The sequence below is a fragment of the Larimichthys crocea genome, chromosome I (genome assembly GCF_000972845.2).
Source record: "Larimichthys crocea isolate SSNF chromosome I, L_crocea_2.0, whole genome shotgun sequence".
Taxonomy (NCBI): domain Eukaryota; kingdom Metazoa; phylum Chordata; class Actinopteri; family Sciaenidae; genus Larimichthys; species Larimichthys crocea.
The window spans coordinates 7,186,801-7,203,292 of NC_040011.1; the positions used below are offsets into that span (position 1 = coordinate 7,186,801).

General features: G+C 39.1%; 1 protein-coding gene across 1 annotated transcript in view; it reads left to right on the forward strand.

The window, feature by feature from the left end:
- The window catches only part of tmeff2a (transmembrane protein with EGF-like and two follistatin-like domains 2a), a 102,094-nt gene that overhangs the window by 8,505 nt on the left and 77,097 nt on the right, over positions 1-16,492 (forward strand). The window contains exon 2 of the mRNA XM_010739604.3: positions 2,527-2,636. Within this exon, the coding sequence (XP_010737906.1) occupies positions 2,527-2,636 (110 nt within the window). The remainder of the gene's footprint in view (positions 1-2,526; positions 2,637-16,492) is intronic.

Sequence of the window (16,492 nt, forward strand, 5' to 3'; positions counted from 1 at the left end):
TTTGTGACTCACAAGTTTAAGCTGGGGATCATATCGACAATATTTCTTTTGTGTTTGTGTGTGTTAACGTTTCCACAGCAAAAGACAAACTATTCATGGGGTTCATTTTGAGTTTAATGAGTACAGCACAAGTGAGATTCTGCATCAATAGCAACTGGGTTACCCCTGAAGATTAAAAATATAAAGGTGGTTTCAGAATAGGTGAAAGAAAATAGGTGTTTTTGGTGAATGGCTCTTATTTGTATGCTTGGTGTTAAAACCTTGGCCAGGAATGACTGAAACTTACAGTAGAGTGACGTGCTGTGGTAGTTAGAGGGTAACATTGCTAAGAAGACATGCGGCTGAAATGTCCTTGAGCCTGACAGTGACAACGTACCTGCTCCAGGAGAGCTGTTAGCAAGTTGAACTTGACATTTGTCCTCCCTATAGAGGATGAGCTCCCAAAAGATGAGATCTGCATGAGATCAGTTAAGCACTCAATTAGAAGATTTTTGTTCACGCTGGAATTGCCTGGTTAAATAAGGTTAATTAAAATAACCTGAAGTTTAATTCTTTTACTTTTAAGAGATGTTTATACCTGTCACACCATCTGGAAGAGCAGATGCTCTTAGGTGCTTAAACTTACAATATGTGTCACTCATAAAAGAACACACGTATCAAAGTATGTAGGGTGTAGCTGTTCACGTGTTGAATGCATATTCACATAGGTAGAATACCTTGAATGCACAGCTGTTGAGTCCGCAAAGCATTAACGGAGACAAGTAAAGGGACGCACTGCACACTGTTTATCTTTGAACATCATAAATGAGGATCTTTGATGTTCACACCTTCTGGAATTCAGGCTCCTTTTGAATTAAATTAAAGTATTTCTTGTTTGATACTTCATTAAACATGTTTTTTATAATATATATATATATATATATATACATATATAAAATGAAGCCTAGAAGCGGCTATGAAGCCACAGTTGGCATAATAACAACTATTATATAAGGTGTTGCATCTATATCCAGTTATCACACCAGTCTCCACTGTGATCTGTTTATGCAATGGCCCTGCTGTGACAGCTTTGTAATTTTTTCAGAAGGAGATTCAAAGATGTATTTGCTTACTTGTGCTCTGATCAAATAACTAGCAACTTCCATCCATAGTGACAGATTCCGAAGCTACTGTACATCGTGGCTGTCTCAGACATGTAGCTACGGCTAATCTATCTGTATCTTGTCTGTGTACCTGACCTAAAAGTGACGACTTCATCCAATATTTCATTTTCATCAGCACATTAACAGTGATTTTTGGCAAGGATCTTAAAAAATGTGCCAGATACAAATGTTGAACATGGTTTAGGAGAAAGTACAAACATCTGCAGCAACACAGAGCAGCCTAGCATTCATGAACATACTGCAATTTTATTTTGCATATCCGATAATTTATGCAGATACTGACATATCGGTGATAAGCTGTGATAATATAAGCAGTGGCATATCAGTGAGGCTCTAGTCTCTTAAAGCTGCAGATTTAGAAGGATAATAACGCATGATTTTTACACTAAGCTTGGCAAATTTGCACAGTATAAACAAAATGAGAATCACAAAAAATGCTTCTTTTGGCACGAAACAATATCCCATTAAATTTTGCTTAGGATGACTGTGCTCTGCAAAAGTCTTCAGAATTTTCTCCAATATTTTGCATTCACATCTAAAGCAAATTTGGAATAAAGCATGTTTGCTTCTTTGACCTTGACATTTATGAGATTATACTGTAAATCATAATGCTTTAACAAGAAAATCTTCAGCTCTGTGTCAACTAGAATCGAGTCAAATTTAGATCTATGTACTCTGAAATACAAAAGCCTACACGTACATGGGATTGGTTTTTGTAAGCAATCATTTCAGGTAGATGTATAGCCCCAAGCTCAGTCTACAGTCTCATGCCCATGTGACTCTTTGATTTGATTCAGGATGCGTTGTTGGAGTCATTTGAGATCCCTAACAGGGCCTGAATCCGATCATATCCCAGATTTGGCCTCAGCAGGACAACGCCCCAGGAGTCAGCCTTGTTGTACACAAACAAATGTTACAAGAAAAACATAGATGAAACTTGACGAATGCAGATGCTTGTATACAGAGTACAAAATAACGTGATTCATATGCTACGGCCTCTACAGTCACCAGATGTCACCTCTATTGAACACCTGTGGGAGATTTTGGAGTGACGCATTAGACAGCGCTCTCCAAACACCAAATGAAGAACAACCTTTTGTTCATCCCTCCTGTAGAGTCTAGAGACTAGTATTTTATAAACGTATTTCATCATTTTGGCAGCTAAGGACAAGACTGTCTACTAGCATTGTCTTTTTAAAGAGCACAATATGCGATCAAAGAGTGTATCGTGCTTTGGGAGCTATGACTAATGGTAGACAGTCATTATGAATGACCCCGACTGGGGGTTCAGGTCAGAGTTGCTTGAGGCCTGAACAGAGAAACACTTAGTCACTGATGTCTCTTGTTGGCTTTGGTCCTCCAGGTTTTGATGACCGGGACACAGACCTGTTCTTGTGCGACACCAACACATGCAAGTTCGATGGGGAGTGCCTAAGAATTGGGAACATGGTGACATGCATTTGCGACTTCAAGGTAAGTTTCTGTTTCACTGTTCCTTTTAGGATAATTTGGTCTTAATTGACTGTTCGCTAAACTCTTCTCCAAACAGCAATTGTCCAGTTGTAGCCTGGCAACCATAACTATATTACATTTCTGTCAAACTTTGGATTTCTCTAGACACTGATGTAGTATTCATGGAGCTGTAGTAAAAAACAAACTCAACTAAAGTTTGTCATTGTCCTCTCCTTGTTTCCTTTCATGGTCACAATTCTCCTGTATTTCTCCTGATTTATGACACCATTTTTTTCCCTTTGTGCCTGTTTCTGGCACTATACATTGTATATAACTGCCGATTTACATAGGACACAGATGCATCATGTAGGCAGCCGGAGAGGGTTTTTGTACCTGCTATATAGACATGTTTGCAGCTTCAGTTGATTATAATGGACGCGCTCTCCTGTGGGCATACTGTGACTGCAACGTTGTGCAGTGGTGTTCATAGACTCGTTAAGGGCAGGGGCAACAGATGCATAAAAATGAAATGAATCGATAAAAACAGAAGAAAGAATAATTCAGTATTCTCAGTATCCTGAGAATTAAAAAGAAAATGTAAGGATTTACCATAAAAACGACCTCCAGACTCTTTGCATTGATTTTAAAATCTTTCCTGTTCTTGAGGTCTCTAGTTTGGCTAATGTGAATAAGGACAATACTACTTAAAACCCTTTTAAGTTTGAATGGTGGTTCATTAACTGACTACATTAGTTTGTGGGTTTACAGGTGATGCCAACAAAAAGATCTGCTCATGACTAGCACATCCACTGAGCAGTATTTGGTTAATCAAACATGGTGTTAGTCCTCTTAAAAACACTTAAACTTAACATTTACCAATTGAGCAGAAGAAAGTGTTTTTGACCAATTCACAAACCTAACATAAGCTTAAATAGGTAGTGAGTTACAGGTGAGAAAATGCCTGCTTTTGTCCACATCTGTCTGTACTTGAAAATAAATTTGAAAAAGAAAAAGAAATGAATGAGCTCCAGATTTCAGAGAGGTTCAAGTATCTGCCACCATTATCACTGTACACTGCATGAAAGCTTGACAAGCGTAGCAACAGTAACTGCAAGCAGGGAAGGCTTCACAAAAGGTTAAAGGAGGACTGACAAGTGTTGTGGGTTGTATTTAGTCAGTCAAGATTTTGTCAAGAATTTCAAACATCTTTTCCGCACTACTCTTACAACGTGATTCACAGAACTTAAAAGTGCTCTCGAAGACCTGTCAAGGATAGAATATGTTAAACATATGTTACTGGAAACATCTGTAGTGAGACAATATTTTAAAGATTTATAATCAACTGGATCGAAATCCATTGTCTTGATTGGATAATATTAGCCCCAGGAGGAGGTGTTTGAATACCCTGAGCCCAGTTTATAGCTCCCTGTGAAACCCCATGTCACTATCTTGGACCACTGTACGCTCTCTGCATTCATAAACAAGATTGCCACTGACAAGACCAAAGACTGAAAGACCCTCATTAATGGCATAAATCTGGGAAATTATGCTGTTCTTGATAATGACTCATACTTAACTTTATGACCAGACCTATAATAAAAAAGGAGCAAACCAGCCAGCTGAGTATTGATTTTGATATAACGTTTGCAAGCTTTGCCTACTAATATGCTATGCAGAGCCCTTGATAAATGAAGCCACTGAGATCTGAAGACGTAGCATGTGTTCTCATCCGTCGCTTTTATCAGCACGTCATCAGCGCAGCCAGGCACTAGGCAGGCTGACACTCGATTGGTCACCAGCTTTTATCTCAATTTCGTACTTCCCTCGGAGCAAACGTTAACAGAGGCCTGTAGATAAATGACATTACAGCTCCATTCTTCTTCAAGAGATCTCACACTGATTTTGCTGTCGCTGCGCACTGAGGCGCTCTCTATGCTTTCAGAAAAGAGCAGGTTATAACACGATTTTTGGCTTGGGTCTGAGGTCAGCTCAGATTCTTTGTGTAGAAGGTCCCTGATGTCAGTGCCTTTTATTTCATCAGTCAATGTAAACATGACCTTCCTGGCCCAGCAATTGTGGCGTGCGATGAAATAATCAGTCTCTCCCAATCAGTGTCAAATAAATAGGTCCAAGATTTTTCTTTCAATGGCAGTTCATTCAGGAATGTCAAAGGAAACATGAAAATTTTATAAATTCTCACACTGGATGGATTTTCTTTGTTCTAATAGAATCTATGGATGGGTGCCCACATGCTCGCACACACAAAAAAACCCAAGGAAGAGACATGCAAAGGGCTCTGTGAAGAGGAAGTGTTTGGTGTGGTAGAATCAATGGACACTATTCATTGCCAAGATGCATTAGATTCGCCTCACACTGACTCTTGAAAGAACCAAGACTTTCACTCATTAACCCGAGTCAAACTGCTACAAAAGCCAACATGCTCGGTTGTACCTGAAAATGAGTTGCTTTTTTGTCAGCTTACACCAAACCCTGACTAATCACATAACATTTCTTTGGAATTCATCTCACAGTAGCTGCTGGGAAAAGCTATTGTTGCCAGTTTGGTTTTGTTAATGTCAGGTCACAGAGCTGATTCCCAAAAGGGTCGTCCATTCTAAAAATATGTGCGCTCGTGGCGCTGTGAAACACTTCAACTAAAACTCTCCACCAAAGGGTAAATGGCACATTTCATTGCTTTCTGTAATGGCGCTTTGTAATATACTCTTGGAGTTTGGGAGTCACTGGAACCGTTTCTCATAACACCCAAAACTACACATGCAGTCTCTGCTAGTTTGGTACAGAAGACCAGTTTCTGTGTAGAGTTTGAGATGAAGAATGAGAATCAGAGGAACATATATGATTGGCAACACAGAGTTTTCTGTTATTGACACTTTAAAACATAGTCATTTTTATATATTTTTTAAATTATTTGTCTATATAATTGATATAATTCTAACACCAAAAACACATTTGCCAAGTCCATTACAAAAGATTTAGTTGCCATGTTTGTGTTCAATAAAATTTTATTCAGTTCGATTTTATTTATATAGCACCGAATCATAAAGTTATAGTTATATATATATATATATATATCATTGTGACACTTTCCATATAGAGCAGGTCTACACTGTACTGTTTATCATATTATCTACAGAGACTCAGTAATTCCCAGCATGAGGAAGCACTTGGCAGCAATGGCAAGGAAAAACTTCCTTTGAACAGGCAGAAACCTCAAGCAGAACCCAGATCTTTGGTGGGCGGCCATCTGCTGTGAACGGTTGAGTTAGCTATTGAGACCATTGAGTTAAATAGATACATGGAGAGAGAAACACAGATGCAGAGCAGCAATAAAAGTAATGATAGGTATAACTATAAACTTTAATGGAGATATGACTAATAATGTTAATAGTATTTGTAGTGGATGTCAAGCAGGACCACAGCAGCAGGTTCGACCAATTGACAATGTAGGCATAGCCACGATCCATGAGAACCTTGCATTAAAACAGTATTTATTTAATTTGTCCATCATCTGTCTTTCACGTCATCATTGGCATTATAAACCAAATAAAACTTTTGGCAAATATCATTTTAAAACATCTGCTACCAGATAGCCCTAAAATGATGAATTATTGTTTGTTAAAATGTTTTTAAACACGTGTACAAATGAATTAATATGATGATTTGCCAGCAATAAGTTCAAATGGCCAACAGTACAAAGTGAAAATTCATTGCATATGTTTGGAAGAAAAATCATTGGCAAAAGAAAAGACCAATGCATCTAATGAAATGTGTTTGAGCATATCTTTTGAGGGCATGGAGTTGGACAACTCTGTGTGTAGTTTTGGGATAGATTCAGCAGGTTTGTTTACAAATTTGATGTTACATTGCAGCAGATTGTAAGTGGAAGATTTGCCCATGGTTTATGACTTCCTGCAGAAGATTTTGTAGATAGATGGGAGACAGGTGTTAAAACAGCATATGTAAGTAATCTGGTGGGTCATTCATGTCAGGATTACTTACACGCTCAATGTTGCTGACCACAACTGGCCTGAGTATTTGCAGTCTTTCAGATGGTATGGATTTAGTACATGTATCAATAAACTAAAGTACAAGAAGGTTCAGCCAGTTACAGCAAATTCTTTTCCTGTGGTTGCCACCAGTAACCTCATACCAACTTAGTTGTCCTGAATAATGTCTGAACATAGACATGGGGCACCAGAGACGTAGCCTAAAGTCTAGTAGGATATCTTTAAGTCAGGACCATAGAATGGTGCTCCCTTGTTTGGAAGGTTTTGCAGAGTAAACAATGTAATGCTGGTATTATGTTTCTGTTCTCACTTGCTCGTGGTGATGTTGCTTGACTATCCAGCCCTGTTTCTGGTTACATGCCTGTAGGGAAGATGCTTACTGTAGAGTGGTATGGGGCATCCATCTTGGCAAGGATTTTCTTCATTTCATTTTATAACACTGAGTGATGACGATAATATAGAAATGTTTGCTCTGAAATAAGAATTATAATGATGTGGTACAGTGGTTAAGGACCGTTTTCCTGGAGGATCACTTGTTCTATCATGGATGGCCCCTCACTGAGTGAGGTATTTTATGGATATCCACTGTTGTCCATAAAGTTGGAATATAATTTCGCTTTCCCATTTTCCCATTCCCATTACCCCATCAGGATAATTTGCTTTTCACTGGTGATGTTGATCTCTTCATATGTTTGGAAGAGATTGATCAGTGAAGTTTTGAGAAGATACACTTCACACTAAAACTATTTTATTCCAACTTTATGGGCAATATGAATTTGGAACTTTTTAGGCAATTTTCTGTCTCTGTTGTGTTTTTGTAACAATCATACATACTTAATAGGCTTCTTTTTCGACAAATTCATTGTTTTGTTCTCTCTGACTCTTGCCCATTGTTCTCTGAGCTCTTTGGTTGTTTCGAGGTTTGAGGTTGTTTATCAGAGAGAGAGAGCAACTGTGTATATGTAATATACATATTGTGTTCAGGTCTTCATCGTGTTGTGCTTACATTTTAAATAATAACCTTAACTCTAAAAATAACACCTCAATTTGGTTTTCTTTACAAAAAACAAAGAAAGAGATATAGGCTCAATTTGGTTTTCTTTACAAAAAACAAAGAAAGAGATATAGGCCAACTTTATATATACCTTTAAAACTTTTCTTATACCTCTTAAAATCAAGATGACCTCAGGACCCACTGTGGCTACCCATAGTGGGGTAGATCAGGGGTTCTTAACCTTTTTTTGACCTCACAATTTTGGCATTCAATATCTTGCCCAAGGACATGTAGACTGGAGGAACTGGGGATCGAACCTACGATCATCTGATTAGTGGACAACCCGCTCTACCTCCAAGCCAGAGCCACCCCAGATGGTGGGAATCTGTATTGTAATTGTGTGTCACATGGATAACAGTAATATCTATGGTGTCTTGAATTGATAACCTATCTGGTCCCGCAGCCCTCGCAGCCCACATATGCAAAACTGAAAGTTTTTTAGGCCCTCTAGGTGGTCCTCGTGGCCCAATCATGGGCTGCAGCCCCATGGTTAGGAATCATTGATGTAGATTATATGATTGTCTTTGTGGTTGTTGACATCATTGTGATGTGTAATCAGTTACATTAATCCAAGTCATGATTGACTAGAAAAATCAGAAAACCATCATTGTATGCATGCAGTGCCATGTCTTTATATGTCATGCTTCAAATGACTATTACAAATACTTCACGAATTCTCAGGTAAATTTCATCACTGCACTAATAAAAAATGCAATGTAATAGAAAAAAGCAATAAATGTTTTGACTGCAGGCTTCAAGAGTGAGGTTTCACCCACATTCAAAATGTATAAATATCTACCATAAAGTGAGAGCGCAGGAAAGTGTTTAAATGGTAGTTAAATTTAAATGAAAAGGCAATAAAATCAACATAACTCAGAGAATTTTATGTCTCTTCCTTCTGGCTATGGTGAAAAAACAAAGACTTCACTCAATACTGCTGCAAATATTGTGTTAAAACATCACGTTATTGTCTATGCATGTGTTTGTGTGTATATTTCTGTGTGTGTGTGTGTGTGTGTGTGTGTGTGTAAAATAAATGGAGATTGCAGTCACAAAAATGTATCCTATTTATTTAAGTTTAACTCACCAATATTGCATAAATGCAACACAGCTGGAACAGTAGCTGTCCTCATAATGACACATTAAACAGAGATGCAAAGTGAAAAAGTTTAGTTGGGCCCAAATCATGGACAACCATATTATTACATTTGAGACTGCCCTCGCCAACTGTCCATGCTGGTTCCTTTTAACTGTGACAATGACAATAAACGTTCCCTAATTAGTTTTAGTTGCCTAGGCCTGGCTGAACTATAACCAAAGATGTGGTTGATCAGAAAACATTCCTGTTGTCATTTAGTTTGTAGTTCCTTTTCAAAATACTGGAAATGTTAGTGTCCAGATACAATCCATTCCACATTTAACAGCTAAATCTGGTGTTCGATTTCAATGATGACTGATGAATCATTTTGGTTAAGATTAGGGAATCATGAATTTGGTTAAATGTTAATGAAAAACTCTTTTGTCTCAAGCAAGCAGCTACCTCCATGGCTGTGAAGTGAAGCCAACACAGAAGTGCTAAAAACTGCAGTTCATCAAACAGCCACTTGGGGGTGGCTACAGAACAAGTCAATCTCTGTAAGCCCCATGCTAAAATGTCCACAGCAGAAATAAACATGTTTACAACCTGGTACAAACAACGGTTTTGTCTCTATAGCTAATTTCAACATTTGTTACAACTAAACTGAGGCTAAATTTGTATATTACTCAGGGTCATAATTAACAGCATGGCCACTTTGATTGACAGGTTGGTACTGTTACAGGTGGCTTGTTTGAGCAGCCAGGCACCATTCAGCCCGCCTCAGCTCCACCCGCGCTCCACGTCTTTGCCCAATTTTTAGATTAGCCTGGAGGTAACAGAAGCAGTACTGCCAAGCCACAGGTGCATCTGCAGATATATTATCGTATTTTTTTAACTCTTGAATATCAAAATCAGTATCAGCTCTATAAATCCAATTATTGATCGGGTTATAGTCTGCATATGTGGAGGTGTTAACAGAAGTTCAGTTAGTGCATACGGTCTGCATGGTCATAAGGTTTAGGCTGCATGTAGGCATACATACCGAAACCTCATGATGAGTAAATGTACTTCAAGTGGTGCCTCACACTTATGCAAACTGAGAAAGCATCATTTCAGCATGTAACATTAGTTTTCGTGTTTGTCATTCGCCTCCATGCAGACAGTACCCTCTGACTTCCTAATACACATTCATCATCATAATGTACATTCAGCCAGCGTAGCATATTTACTGACTTTATATGAAAGAGCATAGGATAATGTCCGCAGCACATTTGGTCTTCAATATGCTCCCTGCTGGTTGTTTGATGTGGCTACTATTTGTTGTAATGCCTGACCTCAAATTGCTCTCCGCTTTTCACCGCCGGAAACCACATAATGTTTGGGTTGTGATGGCCGGACTGCTGAAGCTCGCAGCACTTCAAAGAGGGTTGAGAGCTAATGTGGGTTCATATGATGATGATAGGAGGGTGTGGAAGGGCAGTGCGTCCTACATATCGCACCAAACAAGAACTTGTGAAAATGCATTGGTAAACACCTTTCAAACACACACAGGCAAGTTGTATTGCTGGTAACACAACTGACCCACCACCAACCCTCCCCTTTCAAACTGTATCTTTCACAACACACAAATATCATCAAATCCCCACAAATAGGCTTACATGATAGAATGTAAAATAATGAAATACATTTGATTACACACAAATTCACACAAGCCCAGGTGGTACTGACACCAGCTTCTGAAGCAGACCCCATTCCATATATTTGCATTCATTTATCATTCTTTTATCCAGAGCCATGTGAACGGACTGGGACTGAGATTTTGAATAACTGTGAATATATTTCCTGATGCAGGGAAGCTGTAACAGCAGGGACACCAACAAACATGATGATGAGCATTCATGTGTGACTAAGGTGACAGAACGTAAAACGCCAACCTGATCTCAGGGTTACTTATCAGACTTTCTATAAAACTGAATGCCACTATGGTTTTTCCACACTGTATCAAATCAGTTAGAGCGACTGATAGTGAGAGGTAATGACTATGTAGAGTGCCCTTCAGTTTATTTTGAAGTCATAGCGAAAGACTAAAGGTGATTGGATATGCCCTACTTCTTCAAAATAATCCATTTTTGAACATCCCTTACAGTAAAATCATTACACTTTGATTTGTTCAAGGCTGCATTAACCCCATGGTTTGATCCCTATGATACTGCATCATGAAAAATATAGTTCCTCTCAGGAACCTGCATGTGTAACAATCATTTCAGTAAATTTAAAGCAACATTGTGTAACCTTTTTTACCATAAAATAACAGGTTTAAGATCGTTTTGACGCAACACTAATGTATAATCAGGTAAATTGTGTCTTTGGCATTCCCACTCTGCACCTTGTACATCTGTTCTTATAATATGTAACTTTGTGCTCAGGGTACAGTCACCCATTACAAGTTTTACAGCACTAAGTCACACACCAGCAGCTATTTTACTGATTTTGGTGAAACTGGATTATATTTTATAGAGAAAATGTTTTCTGGTTTCCTCCCTGATCTTTTTCGGCTGCACTGCATCAACACTCAGTTATTGACAGAGTTTCCTGAACGACAGTAAATTGCTGCAAACTGTAGCTGATGTTAGCTAATGCTAGCTGAATTAACTGAGCTAACTCAGTTTGTAAAGTAATTCTGGTACTGGAATAAAAGTCTGAAAGACAGACGCTGAGCTGGGCTTCTTGCTGTTGGACTAGTAAGTAACATAGCTGGCTGCTATGTCTTGTGTTGTTGCATTCGCTAGATGTTTGGCTGTTAACAAAGTTGTCGACTCACTAGTTTTTGATCATAAGTAATGTAATCATAACAAATACATGTGTCTAGTTGTCCATATTTATATATATACCAATTTTTACCCAATGTTGTTTTAGGCTTGCATAACCTAACAATTAGATGATTCCTGACCTGAACAGTTTCTTTTAGGAGGCATTCCACACACATCCAGCTTCAAACTTCTGATGCCTCTTTACTGAGGAGTTTTCACACTGGGCTAGAGGTTTTGTTGTTAAATTAGCTGATGAATAACGTCAATTCAATCCTCCGTTGTTCTGGCTAAGCAAATTAATGTATTCCTCCTTTTACAATAAGATAAGCAGCGGCTTGTTTCATCAGTATTTTGCATGGCCTAATCCTCTTTACTCCCAAGTCTTTCAACCCTGCATCTCCTACCGTCTCCACACTGCCTGCCATTTCTTCCGTCCTCTCATCTGTCTTTTTCCAATCACTTCTTTCGTGTATGTGGTCTTCTTGGTAGTTTCACGGTGCTTGTGGGAGACCTTGAAGTGTTAAAGGTTCAGTTCAACCAAATTACAAAAAAATCATATCATCATCACTTATGGCCTAGTGGCTTCTCTCCATGCAGTTTTGTTTTTTTATATGTGCTGAGGTTTTGACATCCCCCTCTGAGAATTTTGCTGCAACTGCAACACAATGTGGGTGAATGAGATTTTGTAGTTCTAAGCATTTTGTTATCCTTAGAAATTGCTTGAAACTGGTTCATAAAGAAAACAGTGATCTTTGGATATCTTGAGTAGTTTCTGTGAAGGTTACTGAGTTTTCAAAGTGTAATTTTTTAACCACTTTTAAGAGAACAGGTGAAAATCCATTCTCCTTTATTTTATTAGATTGGCAGAAGTAACAGACTTGTCTCTGCATAGTAAACCAAGATGATCTGCTGGGCCAGATACCAACTGTAAGAAAGTATGCTTGCTTGCCCGTAATTTTGAGGACAATCAGTTGTTCAGGTTCTTGTATTTCTCCTGTCTCTGTGTTGGTTAGAGGTCTCTGTGGTGGGGCACAACCACCTCTTGTCTTTGCATGATAAATATACCAATTAAAATCAGCAAGGCGAGTTCGCACAGGAGGAAAGTTCCCAAGTCACATATTTGTGGTCTGAAAACGTGAGAGCATGCAGCTAAAACAAAGAAAGAGATGATGAAGGAACTGAGTATTTGACACATGCTGGTCTGTTTCATGGAGTGAGCTGATGATATAATTATTTCGGTGTAACTTGTGCCATTTATGTACTATTTACTATAATGTCGTTTTTAACAGTGTATATAAAGCAGTGAGATGAATGTGCTCTAAGCTTCAAGGTACTGCGGTGCAAAGCATTACAACACTGAACTGAATTTCTCCACTGTTTGTGCAGCAGTGTGCTGCTCTAACCACAATGCTGGGGAAGATGAGGTGATACTGTGGTCTGGTGCAGGGTGCTTGTTTTTCTCTTCAGTGCAGCCCTTTCTGGGAGGTCACTCTCTCGTACATATTGATGGTATTTCTGGATTGTGAAATATTGTTTTTGCTGTATCAGCGGACTGTGTGCTATCGCAGTAGGTTTTGATTAGGCGATTCTTATCACAGCTTGATTTTTTTTCTAATTAGAATCAATTAAAACACTAATATATGGCTGCATGTGCTCAAGGAATGCTGCTCCTTTACACCTCAACTCTAGCACCAAGGTATACTGTGCATGATATCAGTGACAAAAATAATCTACCACATTTGGGATATAGTTGCCTGGTACATTGAAACTACTAAGTGAAGGCGGAGAAGGGAGACACAGGACTTAGGGAGGAATTGTGTCGGACGTCTCTCCTGAAAAACGGAGCATCTGTGTCAGCTCCTATGTGGCTCTGGCTGTCCTGTCAGACACTATTACAGAGGAGCCTGTCTCCTGTGACTCGGCTGGGGAGACTCCGCAGGGACTGGCGCGCTGGGCCCTAATCAAGAGAAGACTGCCAAGCGGTTAAAGACCAAAAGCACAAGCCAGCCACCTCCCAGTCGCCCTCTATCTCTCTCCATCTTCTTGTTGTCACAGTAACTCCCATCTCTTCCATTACTCTCTGTCTGTCTGTCTGTCTCTTTCTCTCTCTCGCTTGTTCAACTAGCTCTCCCTCCCATGTTTCTGTACTCCGCTACTCTCTCTTTGTCTTTCCTGGTATTGTAGGGACTTGACCAAGTGTTTGTAAACAGGGCATGGCATCATGGGAAAAGAGTTTGTCACTTACCCAGACGTCGTTTGACACCACTCCGTCCAGAAGGTCTGTGGAATACAACACTATGTCAGGCACAGAACAGATTTGTCACTCTGACGGAGCTCCGCAGGGATCTATTGTTGGGTTTTTTCCATTCACCTTCTCGGACTCCGACTGTTTCTAAGTGTCTGGGGTACGGTGGCATGGCTTTGTTAAAGTTTTTCCAAAGCAAAATAAAAGTTTGCTGTGGAACACAGTATGTGTCCTTTCTGGTTTGTAATAACTCCAGTGGGAATCAAGACCAATCTTTCTGGGAAGCCAAGCTTGATATAATAGATACAATTGATTATTGACCCAACTCTGTTGGAGACCATTATCTCAGACACACCAACCAAGCCACTTCTTTTCTTCCTTAATGAGTGATCATTAGGGCTTAGGTTGTCCCTGAAAGAAGGTCAGTCCCCCACCATGAGGCTAATGATCTGACAAATACCTGTTTCAGACAAACACGGTGACACAGGACAAACCAGGTTTACCTGGAAATGGTTTGAACACGTTATCCAATTTTGGCTTTATTGGCTTTACCCTTCAACACAAGTCTCATAATTTGATATGAAGGGATGAGTGCAAGGCAGCTGGACTCAGCATGAGCCAAAGGCATATTTTAACGACAGGTATGGTAGCTGCTAAAGAGGTTAGCATAGATGTACCAGAATCAGTTCATATATTATATCAGTTATATCATCATTATTTCTCCATTTAAAGAAAAGTAAAGAATGGTAAAGGATTTTCTGAAGATGTTTTCACTCGGCTAGCTTAGGTAAGAGTTTGACTATGTTTAATGGTTCGTCGATCTGGAAGTTCAAAGGTGACAGACGGTGACAGACAGATGGCTCATCCAATCACCAGCCAAGTATTTTATTGAAAGTGCTTGCCCTTTTCCAAACAGTTTCCAACGAGGACTTCCTGGATGGTTATGTGTAACAAACCATCTGCTGCAGTCAAGTTAATGAATGAATCTATCAGAGAAGATCATTTTGATAAATGCTCCTAACATTTTTGTTGTTTGTGAGTGATGTGCTTTACCCAATTTTATTTCAAGCTACTCCCTGAATTGACGGAAATAACACTGGGGACATCTAGAATTATCAACAAGAACATTTCATGAAGGCTGAGTGGGATTAAATGGTTCAGAGAGGCAGATTCTGAGCAATTTGCTCGATCAATCTGCAGCTGTAATGAATTAATCACTGAAGCTTATAAAATGTATTAAGTATTTTTTCCTTGATTTAAACAATGGGTACACTGTAGGCTGTTTTTCCAATACAACCAATTAATTCACACATTATCTTAGTGATATATTAAAAGAAATAATGCTTTGGCTCATGAATCTACTATCCATATTATATTATTCAACAAATTGCCAAACAATTGTCCAAAATAAACAATAATTCTGCACAACTTGAAAGCTTTAAGACAACTAAATTAAATTAGACAACTGATTATGCAGGGCACTTAAAACAAAGTCCAATCCATTCTTGTATCATTGAAAAAGCATCCTGAGGTTGTAGGATGCATTACCCTCTATGATTTGGTAGTTCAGTCTTTACTGTTGTCCTTTTCTGTAGTATCCCCTGTTCTCTTGTAGCAAAACAGTATTTTAAAATACGAGCAAAACATCAGTCAGTCTTTTCACTGTAAAGTCCTTCATGAAAATAATTCAGTTTTCAGTTTTCTAAGAGATAACACTGCATGAGAAGAATATAGTAAAAAGGAGCTGCAGACCGACTATCCTTGTTAGAAAATATATTTGAATAAATTTGATTAAATAGAAATTCCTAAAGATAGATAAACATAAATATAGCAATTAAAACTGAGACTTTATTTGGTTAGAGCAGAAAAAAAAGTTGAAGTGTTGTGATTATGTAATTAGCAGTAATGTGATGGGACAACAGATGCAGACCTGGACCTTAAGGTGTTTTCGTCCACCTGTTTTGATGCATTTTCAGTTTGTGCATAGGAAACTGACTGAATAAGTGCGACCAACTGTTTATCTAGATTCTCCCAACTCTCAATATTCACAAAACAGAAGTGGATGAAAATGTGCATTCATTTACATTTCCTGTTGCCAATTTTCTGCAAATTCTTTTCAAATCTCTCCATTTGGATGAAAACCTGGCTACAGTATACAGTGACAGTAGCCTCATATGAATTGCTCACACAATGCACTGCACTGAAGGCATTTATTAAAATCAAATGCAACATTTGTGTGTTACAAGTCGCACTCTCCCTTTTCTCCATGCTCCCTTACTATCCCAACCTAGCGCCAGGTCATGTCACAAATGTTGCCCCAAAAGTCAATCACATGACGACAGAGCCAGCTGATGGAAAGAAAGAGGGCACATCGGAGACGCAGAGGAATCTTGGACGAGAGCGTCTGTCTCTTGTCAGGAGCCACAGGTGCTCTCTGCCACCACCATAAGCACTGAGGGGCCTCTGTCAGAATTGATAAAGCTGCAGCTTTGATAAGTGCGAGAAGGCATAAGTAAAGATTGTGCCTGGGGGTTCTCAGCAACTGAAGACAAGTCTTGTGGAAAGCGAATGCCGTGCTCAGTACGGGCCGAGCAGACAGAGGGTTTCATCAGAAGTAGAACGTGCTGGGTGGTGCTGTCTCCATCCTCTGAGGCTAGCCCTA